The following is a 14,959-nucleotide window of genomic DNA, read 5'->3' as shown; positions in this document are numbered from 1 at the left end:
TCCAAGTGCCACCCCCTGTCCTTCCCAAAGGCTGCAGTGCCCACTCTGGCCCATCCCAATACTCATAAGATATTTACCCACAGCAATTGCAGGGACTGTACAGAGCCATTCCCGACCTCAGGATGTCCCTGTGCTTTTTGTCTCAGGAGCAGACAGGCAGGGACAGACACTTGAAGACCAGCCTGAATATGACATGCATAAGAAATAGTGTTTTAAGATGAGAGAAAACTTACTTAAGCGTGAGCTGGTACAAATGCCCCTTTGATGATGCTTTCCATGGAAATGTTGGCTCTGCTGAAGTTTGGCAAAGAGCTGGAGATAAAACCCAGCGCCTGGAACAGGGGGCTGTGAGAGGCTCTCCGGGTTGCATGGCACCTTCCTAAAATAGCCACATGAACTGAAGATATGATGAAAAAAACCTGGCTCCTGCAGAGCATCAACTGACTTTCATGTAAGCCCCACCAGCTGAGCCTGTAAAAAAATCTGGCAAAGCAACAGCTCAAGTGCTCTCCCTCAGTGCAGGCACTGTGGCTTTTCAGGGCCAAGTGCCAACGCACTTTCCATGCGATTCTCCTTTTCCCCATTTATTCTACTATTTGTCCTCGCAGGGGATGGCAGATCTAAGGGGCTCTTTCACTGGCTTTGTTGATGGTTTGCTGATTTGTACAGGACAATAGGCACAGCCTCTCGTGGTCATTAGAAAGATCCCACTCACTGGAGCAGGTCATGGGGTTCCAAATCTCACCCTCCTTTCCCAAAATGCTGAAATGCAATACTCAGAAGGAATGATGATCACATCAATTAAAAAAAAAAAACCAAAAACAAAAACAAAACTAATGACAAATGAAAATCCAGGGAACAAACTAATTCTGTCTTCCTCAAAAATAACAAATACAGTATCCCAGAGCCAGGAGATAAGGCTCTTTGCCAGGAGCAAAATATAAACAGGAGAGTTGCTGCTTCTTGGCGTGTGCAATGTACAAAACTAACCCTTCTCCTCCCCAAAAGGAAATTTTGCAGCGTGGCTGATGCTACTCGTGGTGGTACCCACGTACCCACTGCTGCTGCCACACAAGGGTGCAGGGGGTGTTCACCAGCATAGGAATGACAAGAACACAGGCAGCATCAGTTCCCAGGGCACGAGGCAATGGGATGTACTGGTTCATGGCTCTGCTGGCCCCACACTTTCCAGCTGACAAGCAGCATCCAGACAGCATTTCACCTCTCCTGACACTGCCAAAGGCCACGGGATCTTGCCAACAGAATTATCAGCAGCTGCCGAGTCCCTCTGACAGAGGAGGGAGAGGTCAGTCATCTTCTTGAAGGAACGGCCCCCCTTGTTGCATCAGTATTCTCCTTATAGTTAATAAAGGTGTCTCATACTCAAAACTGAAATGTTTCTCAAACAGGTCATGTCATTCTACGAGTGCTGTTGTTGCTGTTCCTACCACTTCGCAATGTATTTAAAATAACAGCAAGAAAATAACAGGGCAAGCAACTCCGCAGCTAATCCTACAAATCAGGAAAATGAATAGGAAACAATCAGTGCAAATCTGCCACAAACATCAAGTCAATGAAATACTCCATCCAACATCTGCTTTCCTTGGCAGAACACAGCCAATAAATTAGTGTCTGGTGGAGACATCCTTATCACCGGCAGCGCTGAGACACCGCAGTCGGGTCATTACCGCACACGAGCCCATGGTGATGTTTTGTTCCAGAGCAATCTCCTGGGAACTCAAGGGCAGGAAAAAGATCCTGTGGGATCAGAGAGCTTTCCTGTCGCTACCCAACAGAACAAATGTGGTGTCGGCCCCAGAAAGGTCACCGTCTGGAGGCAGTGGGGTCCTCTGCCTTTGAATGAGGGGTACCCACCATGGGGCAGGACCAGGCTGTCTACCTGTGACCTGCTCTGACCACTCCTCAACCAGGAGGTTGTGGGCAAATCAGTTAAGCTCCTGCTTCTTTGCTTAAGTCTCAACATGAACATCAGGAGATATTCTGTGCAGAGCTGCTGGTAACTTTTCCTGTGTTTTACCCCACCCCAGAAACCATCCCTGACTCTAGACACAGAAACTCAGCTTTCCCTGTTATGGGAATAGTTACAGTAAACTAAAAAAAATCCCCTTAGAGAAGAGTTTCTCATCTTTAGAGACCCACACCCTGCCCTTGATGCCTCTTTACCTCTTCCCAGCCCTGAATCTCTCCCCCATCTCTTTGATGGCTTCTCACAGGCTGTTCCTCCATCCCCTCCACCACACTTCTTGCTTCTCCACCACCCCCAGGTTGGGTTTTTGAGGGAAGACTCCTGAGGCAGAAGATATAGGCAGAGCAAGCCTTGATCAAGTATCTGCCATCCTTTCCAGGAAGCACCACATCCTCTGAAGGCATCCTGCATCTCTTCCCCCTACGCTCCAATGGGGTCCCAGCTCACCCCCCATGAGCTGGGGATGAGCTCTCCCCATGCTCCCCCTGGACTTTTCGAGGTGTTCTAATGCTTGGCAGCAGCCCCACATGCCAGCCTTGAACAGACATTAGGTAAGGAGGCAATGAAAAATAATTAAAGAAAAAAAATAGGACTATATCCCAAGTCCATCTGAATTGCCTATAACTTCTGCAACTCTTAAAAAAAAAATATGCAAAGAGCAAGCAAATAAAACAAGCAAAGCCTGAAATCCTAAGCTCTTTGGAAGAAGTCAAAATAGCAGGTATTGGCTGCTCCGGGCGCTGAGCGGCGTTTCTGTGGCGAGGAGCCAGCCTGTCCTGCCACCAGCACCTTGCCAGCACTTGGTGGGGGGGTAAGGGGGCTGACAGATTTGGACCACTCCACTTTTAAAGAAAAACAAGTCCTTCAGATCAAAGGCTCTTTCTCCACAGCCGTTAACGAGCTCCATGTGCACTGCTGCATCTCCAGTGCCAACCACTTCATGAGGAGAGGTTTTTTTTTGGGCAAGAGGGGTGGGGACCTTACTGATGAGACATTTAATAGTTACATGCTGAAAGGAGCTACTGTACCAGGCACTGACCGCCTTTTCTTGGGCCTTATGAATCTGTGCTTTGTTCAGTTTAAATCATATCTCAGAGCAGCCCATAAGGATAACCTCTGAGAACGGGTTTTCTCTGTAATCAGACATTACAGATCTGCCCCCCAGCTGCAAAGTTACTAGAATCAAGCTCGGATTTAGCACTTTCCTAAAGCAGCCAAGGCAGCACTTACCACAAAGGCAGGAAAAAGCAGCTGTAAATGCCGGGAGTAAACAAACAGCCCCTTATCTCCACAATGGAGTGCAAAAGATGCAGAGAAATTTTTATGGACTGGTCTTCCAGGGCAAAGAAAAGAGCAAGCAGGAAGGTTTCACCCTGCACTTCCCAAGTATCCCAAAGCAAACTCGCTTTGCTCCGTGCTCTTTTCTGCCTGCTGGCTCTCCTGCATTCACAGCTCAATGTTGAGGTCAGAGGACAACCTATCGGCACTAAACAATGTCATCTGTCACTGCTAAGCATCAGAAATTAAAATACAGCCTCTTACCTCCAAGTCACACGCCCTGCTGGTTTAAAAGGACTGGTGAAACCCAAGAAGTAGTCAACAGCATGCATGTGCTAAACCTTCATGTTTTCTGTACATTCAAACTGGGGGAAGAAGGGAGACACAATCCCGGACTTCTTCCGTTACTATATAATCTCAAGGAAATGACCTTCACATTTGTTGCTTTGATTACACATTCAGAAACAAAAGCCTTTCCAGCGTGAGTCAGGGAACACAAGAGGTTGAAACGTGATTGTTAGAAATGGAGGCAAGCTGGGAAAGGATTACAATTATTTCTTTTTTCCTTTGCAATATTAACCCCTTTATTATGGAACAAAACCAAGGTTGTTTTTTTTTTAAAAAAAAAAGTCGTTACCAACTTAAGACATAGCACAAGGTGTCAGCCGTGGGGCAGTGAGACACCTCACTGTGGGACTATGGATCCCTACCACCTGGGGCAGTGAGACACCTCACTGTGGGACTGTGGGTCCCTGCCACCCCCTTTGCCATGGCAGCCGGCCGAGGACCCCCACGTGTGTGCTGGGAGCTGCCATCATCCCCTCTGGCTCTTCCTCCTCTCCCAGGGGACAGAAGGGACCTTTATGCTACAACTTGGCACAGCACTAAGACTTCAAGCCGCCTCTGCTTTCAACCCCTGGGAGCAGGGAGGCTCACCTACCCATCTGATCCTTCAGGTAAAGGAAGATATCCCCTGCTGTGACAGGTACCCCCAGGGACAGTGTTTCACTGGATTTCCCCAGCGCCCTGCCAAACCACACTTTGGGCCAGTGCCTCCCTGTGTGGGCTACCGCACTTCAGGGATGGAACTAGGAACATAGAGTTTACACCCCCTTGGCCATCCATCTGAATTTCTTCTGGCATCAGGGTTAGTCTTCAGGAGTGCAATTTGCTGCTGGTAGAGGTTTAGAAGAAAATAATCTACCTGCTGTTCCCTTCACAGGGCTGCTCTCAGTGTATAAAACATGAAGTTACACTTGAAGGACATCCAGCTCCTCTCCCTGATCTCTCCTGCTCTGGTGCATTGACCTACAAGGCTTCACACACCACAGCAACACTAAGTGCATCAGACAGGGCACAGGTATCACACAAAGGCACAAAACCTCAGCTCTACTCCAAAAGAAATGTCAAAGGACTATATAACCCTGCTTTCATTGAAAACGGAAGAAATAAAACAGAAGGACTGTGCACCCAGATCCAGGAGGCTATAACCTTCAGAGCCCCAACTTGACCTCCAGGCAGGTACACAAGAGGCACAGGATCTCAATTTCACATAGGCAATTACTTCAAAACCTAAAATACAAGGCAATTCCTCCCTCACAAACACAGCTCAGCATTATTTATCTCCTTTTATGTGACTTGAGTATGGGTACCCAAGCTTTTAAGTCACACCACTGACTCATCCTCTGGCCGCGTAAGTTATGATAGGAAGACTGATGCCAAGGGGACAATACAGCCCAGGACCACAGCATCCAACATGGGCTGGAGGATACAGACCAGAGGGAACATCACAAAACACTACCAGAGCAGGGAAGAGCTCTGGATACACACCAAGAAAACCTCACCTGGGAGCGAGAACGAGCTCTTCCCATTAACTGGATGCTCTCCTTCGGTAATTTATGCTCTCAAGTAAGCAGTCACTATGCTAAAAGAGGACAAACCATGAAGACTTTTCCACCCCAATGTTTATAATCCATGGATATATTTCAATAGAAAAATTAAGTTCAACACCTGAAGCCAACTAACTTGCTTTTATCAAAATGGGTAGCAAGAACTTCAGGAGCAAACTTTGGAAAGCAACGCCTGATCAGAGACTTGTGGTTCCCACCTTTTAGAAGCACCAAGCCCTCTTGCTCCAGCTAAACTCCTCCAAACAAGAGGCTCCATGGACCAAGCGTATGGGGCCAACATCGAGCCCTGTGTAAAGCCAGAGCCTTACTGAGGCTGCTGGGAAGAGCAGCAGGGCTTCCTGGGCCACGGGATCAAATAGCGTGAGTCAACCCTGCTCCCTCTGCCTGGGGCTGCCTCCGTGAATTACCAGCAATCCAGACACCTCCAGAGGGCAAGGTACCCCAGCTGCCCCAGACACCTGGGGTGCAGTGAGGTGCCAGAGATGTCTCGCCCTTCTTGTTTGATGCAGAGGAACCAGCTTTGATCAAATATCCACCTCTTAAATACCTGCAGACAGAGAGTGGGGTTTTTATTTTTCGCCAAAGTTACTTTGTAAAAGCTAACGTTCTCACAGTCATGAGACAACAAAAGCTCTCCACACAATGCTCACTATCACAGGTTTCATAAAAAAAAACCATAAGCTGGCCCCACATCAGGCAGGAGGACGCCAGGTCAGGTCCAGCCAGCTGGTCCAGACTGCACCAGCAACCCAAGGGGTGGCAGCTGAGACAGTTTTGGGAGAGTATTTCAGAGTAACAAACTTATATTTATCTCCAAAACACAGACTCCAAAGACCCAAAATAAGATGGAAAATAGACAGTGAGTCATTTTTCCTTAGAGAAATGACGTGAAGGTTACCTGGGTGGTGCCAAGTCCTGCCCTGCTGGGATAACCATAGGGACAGGAATAGCTGGAGGAGGGGAAGAACACAGCTCCTCGGAGAATCTGGGGCTTCCAAAAAAATACAGATCTGGGCTGTGCAATTCAGCTGGGATCTGGGCCACAGATAATTTTTCTACAGGAGAAAAATAAGAATTTAAAGAAATTACAGCGCTGGGAAGCTGTTGGAGCAGGGAGAAGCCTCTGCAGTTCAGAGGCCACCAGAAGAGCTCCGAGCTGGGGTTTGGGGATGGCAGCGCTGCAACTCCTTGCCAAAGGGTACACGACCCTTCAGCAAATGGCACACCCCAGCCTCTCTGAATGAGGTGAAGAGATGCAAAGTGCTTGATATTAGAGAGGAATTACTCCCTCCCACTTTCGCTATGGCTTAGCAAACACCGACTTACACGCCTGCTACGTGTGCCTGCCCAACCAGATTCCCAAAGGACTTCATCCACACCAACATACCTGCTCTCCCAAAACAACTATGGCGTGTCCAGTCCAGTGTCAGCCAAACAACTCTATGCTCAGCGTGACCGGGACCTCTTTGCCAAGGGCAGACACCTTTCTGGAGAAGTTTTTTTCCCCATCTATCTACAACCTCAGTTTTCCTTTCCTATTCACTCCTGTTGCCTCTTTTTTCCTACCTGCTTGTTTTCCCACACTTTCTTGCAAGTTTGTGCTCAGTTTGGACATTGGGGGTTTTGACATACACCTGAATAGGGTCAGAAAGAATACTTTTTTCACTCCCTTGTCTCTCCTCTCTCTTTCCTTGCTTGCACAGCCTAGACTTTTCATGCTATGTATTTCTTGTGCTTCCCTCTCCTGCTCTTCCAGCTCCTTCACTCCCATCCTCCAATCCTTTGCCACCCTCAGCCCTACACAAGCCAGTAATCTGCTGCATGAGATACCAACAAGCATGGCCTTCTCCACACCATACACCCTCTGCCCAGCCCACAACACCCTACCTAGAAACCATCGGCCCAATGAAAGGTAAAACCAGCATGCTCAGAAAGCAGCACATAATTAGCAGTGGCTATGTGTTATTAGCGCTGTAAGCAGTAACTTCTCCATCACCACTCCCAGTTCTTCTGGCACCACACATTTGTACCTGATGGGGAGCTAGAAGATGAATGCGGGGACACCCATCACCAGGACACCATCATCAGATGGAAAACCAACCACAGAAACATCAGTCTTAAATCTATTGTTGCTTGGACTGTCAATGATGGGATTTAATGGCTACAAAGAGCACATCCAGGCTATTCTCAGCATTTTGATGACCCTTATGCTCCCCATCTCTCCTTCCCCAACTCACAGAGTTGATGCATGTTTAAATGAATGGCAGACCAATTAGCAGGGAAAAGCATACATGTGTATTTGTGTGTGGGAGGGTATTTAAGCTAATATATTCCAGCACTGATAGCTTTATCCTCTTTGCAGTCTCTGAGAATGAACTGCCCTCCATCTGTACAGAAGATTAGTAGAATTACTAATCACTAATTATGACTCAGAGGTTTTAAGAGCAATGCAGACTGTACAAGGGTGGCCTGATTTTTAGAAAATGAGGAGACAAAGATAGCGCAGTGTTATTTTAAGCACACGGACAGTCCATCCAAGATTGCAAAGAACTGCAATAACAGCACCAGCAAAAAGGAGTGACAGAAAGCTAAACACTCAGAAGGACAAAAAATGAAGTATGGAAAAACCAGCATGTGCCGGAAACACTTTAATTTTGCTTCTCATAAGCCTCTTGCCTAGTCAGAGCAGGCTGGCCAGTCTCTGCACAAGACCAAAATGGAGACTTATCCAGGGAAGTTCAGGCAGCAACACGTTTGTGCAGGAGCCTGGTTCTGAAAAGTGGCGCCAGCGACATTTGAAATCTAACGTATTTTGTGAACTGCGTCATACTGACAAAAACAATATTTATACAGGCCAAAGCGGGTAGTGAATAGAAGGCACTGTTCAAAACTGGCACCGCAACACCCTGAAGGAAATGAGATGAAGTTCACAGTCTGGTTGTGAAGTTTGTCTGCTAGGGAAGAGGGAGGAGCGGTAGAAAAATTGTATTTTTGTTTGAATAAACTCTCTCGAACAGAAACCGCTATATCATGAGCTCAAATGGAAATATGTCTGGCAGAGAGCTTTGGAAAGCTGCTGTTGGAAGCGTGTAAAGCCAAGTTTAACTCTAAGCTGTCAGGAGGCAGTGCCCGGAGCCAGTCCTGTTCTCAGCTCTGCAAGAGGCTCCCCCAAATTCTCAGTCCCAGGGAAAGCCTCTGCATGTCATGTTCAGATGGGACAGGAGTTTCAAGCAGAACTAAAGCTCTGCAGATGATGTACGAGCAGTGTCACAGCATTAGATCAGATCCCTTCAAGAAGAAAAACAGCTGGGTGAAAGCAGCCAGAGCAAAACTTTTCCAGAGCAACCGATAATCCCCAGTTCCCAAGTTTAAATCTTTGAAGGGGCACATATTCAGCATCCTCTAAAAAGGTCTTGAAGCTTCCTTTGGAAAGCCACAAGGATGCCTGAGATCCTTCCTCTGAGCATCGCTCCTGGTTTCTGTTCAGTGTGGAGGAAGGAAAGCTCTGCCCTGACTTTGTGCTCACCCTCAGCCCTCCAGCACCACTTTTCATCACAGTGAAAAGAAAAGGGAAACAAGAAAAAAAAATAGACATATCCAATTTGTTGTCAGCATTTTTCATAATGAAAAGTTAAGGTGTGGTAGCAGAGGAAACATGGTCCTCACTATCCAAACCAACTACGTTAGCACCATAGGAAACAGAATTCAGCTGCTTCCTCTCTTGCTCCTCCACCCCAGGTATGTATGGGACGGACACATACAAAGCTTTGTTTATTGTGCTTCATCAGCAAAATTTTTTTCACTTCACACAAAGGAAATGACCTTTCAGAGGTTAAAAAGCAGTTTGTCCAAAAAACCCACGTGAGTTCAATTAACACTTTTACACCAGAGATTGATTGTTAGCCAAATTACCAGTCTAACTGAACAGCTTGATGGCAGAGATGCTCCCATACCTGGTTTCATGTCCAGCAAATATTAACCACAATATCATCATATTCCGCTGGGAGTTTGGGGACAGTTTGCCTGGTTTCTCTTTTCGCCTTCGCAGGGAGCAGACTGACTTGCATTAGCAAATGGACTTTGATGCAACGGTTCTTTTGTGCTTAAAGCACAGGGGCTGATGAGGAATGACTGATGTGGGACCTATAGGTGAGAATTGCTATTCATATCTCAGGAGAAGATGGGCACCAGAGCATGGTAGTGTTGATATCCCAATCAAAGTCAGGCCAGTGGTAACACAAATAACTGAACACAGGATGGATGCTGATACTGAAAGATTTTGGCTTTGTGGCTGCTTATGAACCTCATTTGTATAAAATTTTCACTTTGTTTTACTGCCCTATAATTAGATTTAAGACAGGTGGCCTATAAAACCAGCATGTGGAGAGCCCTGCCAAAAGCTTTATTTCTGACAAACTCTCAGGACACCCAGAAGAGCCCCACTCTCCCACTGTGGGCATTGGGGGCGGGGGGAGACACATTTGGGAAGACCCCAAAGCCTGGCCAGCAGGCCAGAGCACTACATGCCATATCTCTGCAACAAAATACAGTCCTTGCTCCTTTCCCTCATAGGAAATGGGTACTTTGCATGGAGGCATCTATGCTGAGTTCTCACCTAGGATTTCTTCCAAGCCCTAATAGCATTAGCTTGTATTGACCTGCTGTAGTTAGAAAGAAGATCTGTGCCAGCTCATCCATAAGGTCTCTGGTTTTTCTAGGACAGGCTTTCAGATGCTCTCTACCACAGACAAGACAATGTTCCCTGGCATACAACCCAAGCACTTGCCAGGAGGATAAATCCACATACTGTACAACTATCTCCCCCTTCGCATGGGTTCCAAGGTTATTTCAGAGTGAAATGGGACACCCCACCAGCACTTTGGCTCACTAACTCCTCCAGATGAATAGCTCTGTTTAAATAGAACACTTATTCTCCTTTGACAGATGAGACAGATGATGGTGAACACCTCAGGATGGTCCCTGAGAGACCATCTTGGGGAAGCACCTGAGCTGGGGCTGAAGTCCCCGCACCAGTGACCAGGTGAAACAACCCCCAGTAAGAACCTAGAAGGTGTTTCCTACACATACACTAGAAACAAGAAGGCTAAAGAAAAGGTGACTGACAAAGGCTGGTTTGTTCTTGTTGGTTGGGTTTTTATGTACTCAAAGCTGCTAAGGCAGGTGAAGGCTTTATGCTGGCAGAGAGGATTTCAGCCTCCCCTGGGCAGGCAGCTCTGCCCGCGTGACCACCTCTGCACCCACCAGCTTCAGAAGACATAGGTGAGAGCCCTGCACAGAAGCATGAAGGTGTCAGTGGCTTCTCCATGCTGGAACTCAAGCTCAGGTCTCCCATAAGGTCAGCAAGCATTTTTAAGAAAGACAGACCACAAAAACACCACCACCACAATAACAAACTTAGCAGCCCAGGGAGAAGCAATCCTACTCTGGCTTTCCTTTCCCCACAATAACGCACTGATGATTAAAGAGAGACCTGCTAGCAGTGTCCAACTCACCCAAAAATAGCCACTGACCCACAAAATAACATGAACCTCAAATATGGATGAAAGCAAACCGAAGCCTCCAGGGCTGACCACCAGCACAAGGACCTGTCACCTCACCCTTCCCTGCATGTCCCTCACACGTAGCTTAAAGTTCTGACTTGTTTCCTGGTTTTTTACACCAGGCACAGCCCAGGGAGGCCTCAGAGAGGGCAAAGGCACACATTTAGTCAAAAGAGCCTTTATATTCAACCTGTGGTATTTTTCACACCTGGAATAAGAATATGAAGGAGTTACAGAAATATGAACATTCCTGATGAAGCCAAGGTGGGAGAGGACTTTGTTAAGCACCTGTCCAGGTGCCAATATTAATAAGAACACAAGGCAAAACCATGCTTTCATCTGGCTGCACTAACTACAGCACTTTTCTAGGTAAAAATTTGAGAAGACAAATAGCATCCCTGGCAGGTAGGAGAGTGCTGTTATATCCATTTTACAGATAAAGAACAGGGGCACAGAGAAGGAAGACAATTTGCCCAAGGTAACACAGGATCTATGGTAGTGAGAGGACAATCTCATGCCCAAGATTAGAGCCTGGTCCCTTACAGAGCTCTGATATCTGAACAGACGGGTGACATTTAATGCTGTGTGCTCAGTCCTGCGCCCACCAGACACAGCCAGGATACCACCCATGGTTTGAACAGCAGAGCCAAGACTTCAGCACAAAAGGCAAAGTGTTGCCCAACCCAAGGAAGAGCTGCAGGGCATTCTTTCAGCCATCTCTCTTTAATACACGCCAAATTACCACACTAGGAAGCTCCTGACATTAAAATGTGAGAGTCACCTTGTTCCTGCCTGGTTTTGTCTCCTAGGGATGACCCTTGGAGGAGTGAGCACGTAGCAACAGGTCACTCACTGCGTGTCCCCAGCAGTCTGGGTGTGCTCTCCTTGGGGCTGTGACAAGCTGTAGGCAGAGGGCAGCAGGGAAGGGGCACTGTCCATCCCCCCCGACTCGAGGACTGGCTGGAAAGATGACAGAAGGACCAAATCTCTTTTTACCCATTTTCACATCCCCACTTGAGAAGGCAGGCACAAGTCAGTGATGCTTTTCATAAAGGCAAGACATATTAATCCACCAACAGCCACTAGGACACAGTAAGTTTGAGCAAAGATACAGTCATGCTTTGTTTTGGGAAAAAAAAAATATCTCTTTTCACTTTGAGCCAACCATCAGAGAATCTCAGCTGAACAGGCTGAATACAGCTGTTGTGGCTCAGTAAGGACCAGCTCTGACAATCCCAGCCCTGGAGAGATGGGGATGCTCCATGGGGATGCAGAAGGGAGCGAAAGCAGCCTGAGCTCCACGCTCTTTATGTGAGCAGGCTCCAGAAATACCATACCCACAGTACAGGTGTAGCTGGATTTTATTTACAGAGAGAGAAAGGAGCCAGGGCTGTGTCCCACATTTCTTCAGGTTAGCAAAGGGGGGGCAAGTGGGGAGCAATGATGCTTGCACTTCTGCATTCCTAAGTACACATGATGCACATTCCTGGTGACACACGTGTCACATATATCACAAAGTGTTTACATCCATCATCTGTATAAGATGTCAAGATGCATTTGAGCACGTGGAAGCACTTATATCACTGTAAAACTGTTCTCCCAACTCCTGGGCATAGCTTAAAGCTAAATAGCAACAGATCTCTTTGGGATTAAATAGGGACAAGTGTCATTTTAGCATTCCTTTCCCATGGAAGTTACATCTTAATGGCTCTGGAAAGCTGTTTGCTACGAGCTGTGTCACTTTCTGTATTGCAACACACCAGGGAGGGGGGAGAAGCAGCTTTGAAATATTCAACATAATTTAGCAAACACGCACACTGACACTGCGACTGGGCACACAGCACAAGTTTACACAGGAGACAAAAATAAATACAGATGCCAAAAAGAGTGACAGCACACGAACTGCAACTGGATACCACAGTAACTGCAAGTACGGCGCTGTATTTTTTCCCTGCAGGAAGAAGAGTCTCCTGACAGTTGTTTTAAAACTTGCAGCCCCCCTGGACAGTAATCTCTTTACAACACGAAGTACTCTACCATTAGAATCTGCAACTATTCAGTGACACAAACAGCAAGAAAAATTACAGCTGGTCTTTTCCATGGCAGCATTGTGCCCCGAGTGCCCGATGGCAGTGCAGGCTGAGATCTGTCTCCCAAATCCCAAGTGCGAGGACAGTGACAGCAGTAAAAGGGTCTCCCTGCAACACAGGGGCACTCGGCTGCCAAACCAGTTTTAGGTAAAGTGGCTGATAAAAAACACATTTAACATAGAAAAACATCTTCCCCAAACCCTGAATTTGAGGCAGTTGCACAGCACTGGCTGTTTGAAAGCAAACATAAACCTGCTGGGTATCTTCACGTGAGCTGGGGCTCCGGCGCGATGCTCCTCACCTCATCCCATCCCTGCCACCTCATCTGGGGTGTGCGCACTGAGGCATCACACAGGTGAGCAGGCGCTCCATCAGGTGGAACGATGCTTTCCTAACAAAACCTGGGACAAATAACCATGTTGGTTGGTTTTGTTTTACCTGGTAGACATCCCGGAGGCCACACCACGCTCGCAGGGCTTGCCGGCAAGCCCGCAGGCGGGCAGCGTACCACCTCCTCAGCGCTGCCACCGTCACCGTCCAGACGAAGCGGCTGCCGCTGAAGAGCAGATCCTCCACCCCGCACATGAACACCGAAGCCATGACTCGCTCCGCCGCCGCCGAAACAAAATCCCCGTCCTGGCTGGCTCCCGCTGGCTCTCCCTCCCTCCTTCAAACGCCTGGCATGACGGCAGCCCGGCTTTATACGGCGGGCGGAGGGCAGGGGTGTTGCAGGGAGCCAGGGTCAAGCCTTCCAACAAACTCCTCTTTCACGGCGCTTCCTGGGCAGATTCCCAGGCATGTCCCCGGCGCCTGAAGCCCAGCCAGCGGCTGCAGTAGCTCAGCCCTACCAGCAGCTCACACAGCAGCCTTGTCCTTCTTAGCGGCTTATATAAATCTCCGTTAAGCTCCGGTAGCTACCACGATGTTTTCTAATTAAATTTTAACCCTTTTTGCCATATGCCCCGACAACAACCCCGTTTAGAGGTGCTGGGAAGGGAAGGAAAGCCCTCGCCAGCGCTGATCGCCGTCGCAGGTCGGTGAGCTGGGCAGGCACTTCACACACAGCTCCCACCGAACACCCAGCACTATCTGCCTCCGACACCTCCTTATCTGCCACACGGGGAACAAAGCTGTCATCGTTTTCTCCCGACTGAGCCCGTGCTCAAATTATACACTAGAAATCCTATTTAAGCATCTCCAGGAGCCAGCAAGTGGAGGGAAGGGAAAAAGGAAAACCAAAACCACCCCGATCAGAATAATCCTGCAGAAATAGATGCACTAACTTCTCTTCCAGCTCGGATCACAGTGGATGCCCACAGCACAGAGCCATCTCCCTGCTCCACGCCTCCCCCCATGGTTGCTGCATCCTACCGATTAAATGCTCCACACCTGCTAAATAGATCATTTTTGCTCTACTCTTAAACTAACATAACTCCATTAATGCAGCACTTTGCTGCAGGAGGAAAAACAAAGCTGCCCGCGCTAGCTGAGCTCTTCACAAACAGCCCACAGCAAATAAACACTGAAATAATAGCTCACAAGAGACTCCAGCCTTGCCTCGATAGTCGGTATAAAATTAAAGCAGCACCCTGCCCTTCTGGGGCTTAAATTGTCAATGCCAGCAAGCTGCACCTTTCATTTGTGAAGCTCTTTCCTATTAAAAGCTAAAGGATGGTGGGAGTCAAAGGGCAGCTAATCTTTTCAAGACCCCTCAGAGGATTTGACATTTCCTAAGCTTTTTGGGACAGAAGCTGCAGGGGGTCCCACGTGTCACTATCTGCAGCTTGCTGAAGGAACTTCTTTAAAGAGCAGATATTTGGCTAAAACCATCAGCAAAGGCAACATCTCTCTCGAAGTACTCTCTTGTGCAATGAAACGAAGGAAAAGGACCAGGAATACCTTGCATAAAGGCTGCATGAGGGCTAAATCCCACAGTGGTGCTGGTGCTGCTTCCCCAAGGGCACTGTCTGCCAACAGCCCCTCCACCAGAGTTGCATGAGGGTTGTCCCAAATGCTCTTCATGGGAAGAAGACAAACTTACATGCTTGTAGTGCAGCACAAGTATTCACAAAACCCATTTCATTCAATATTAATCTTCTTCATATTGCAAGAGCCTGTGGCCATGCACAGTCA

General features: G+C 47.8%; 1 protein-coding gene across 1 annotated transcript in view; it reads right to left on the bottom strand.

Moving 5' to 3' along the window:
• The window catches only part of LOC106890651 (FERM domain-containing protein 4B-like), an 86,592-nt gene extending 72,755 nt beyond the window's left edge, over window positions 1-13,837 (bottom strand). Inside the window, exon 1 of the mRNA XM_014946606.1 lies at window positions 13,265-13,837. Within this exon, the coding sequence (XP_014802092.1) occupies window positions 13,265-13,426 (162 nt within the window). The 5' untranslated portion in view covers window positions 13,427-13,837. The remainder of the gene's footprint in view (window positions 1-13,264) is intronic.
• Window positions 13,838-14,959: the final 1,122 nt, after the last annotated feature.

Source organism: Calidris pugnax, unplaced genomic scaffold (assembly GCF_001431845.1).
Source record: "Calidris pugnax isolate Ruff unplaced genomic scaffold, ASM143184v1 scaffold81, whole genome shotgun sequence".
In the NCBI taxonomy this organism is placed as follows: domain Eukaryota; kingdom Metazoa; phylum Chordata; class Aves; order Charadriiformes; family Scolopacidae; genus Calidris; species Calidris pugnax.
Note: the sequence above shows the minus strand (reverse complement) of the source record. Positions and strands in the feature narration are given on the sequence as shown.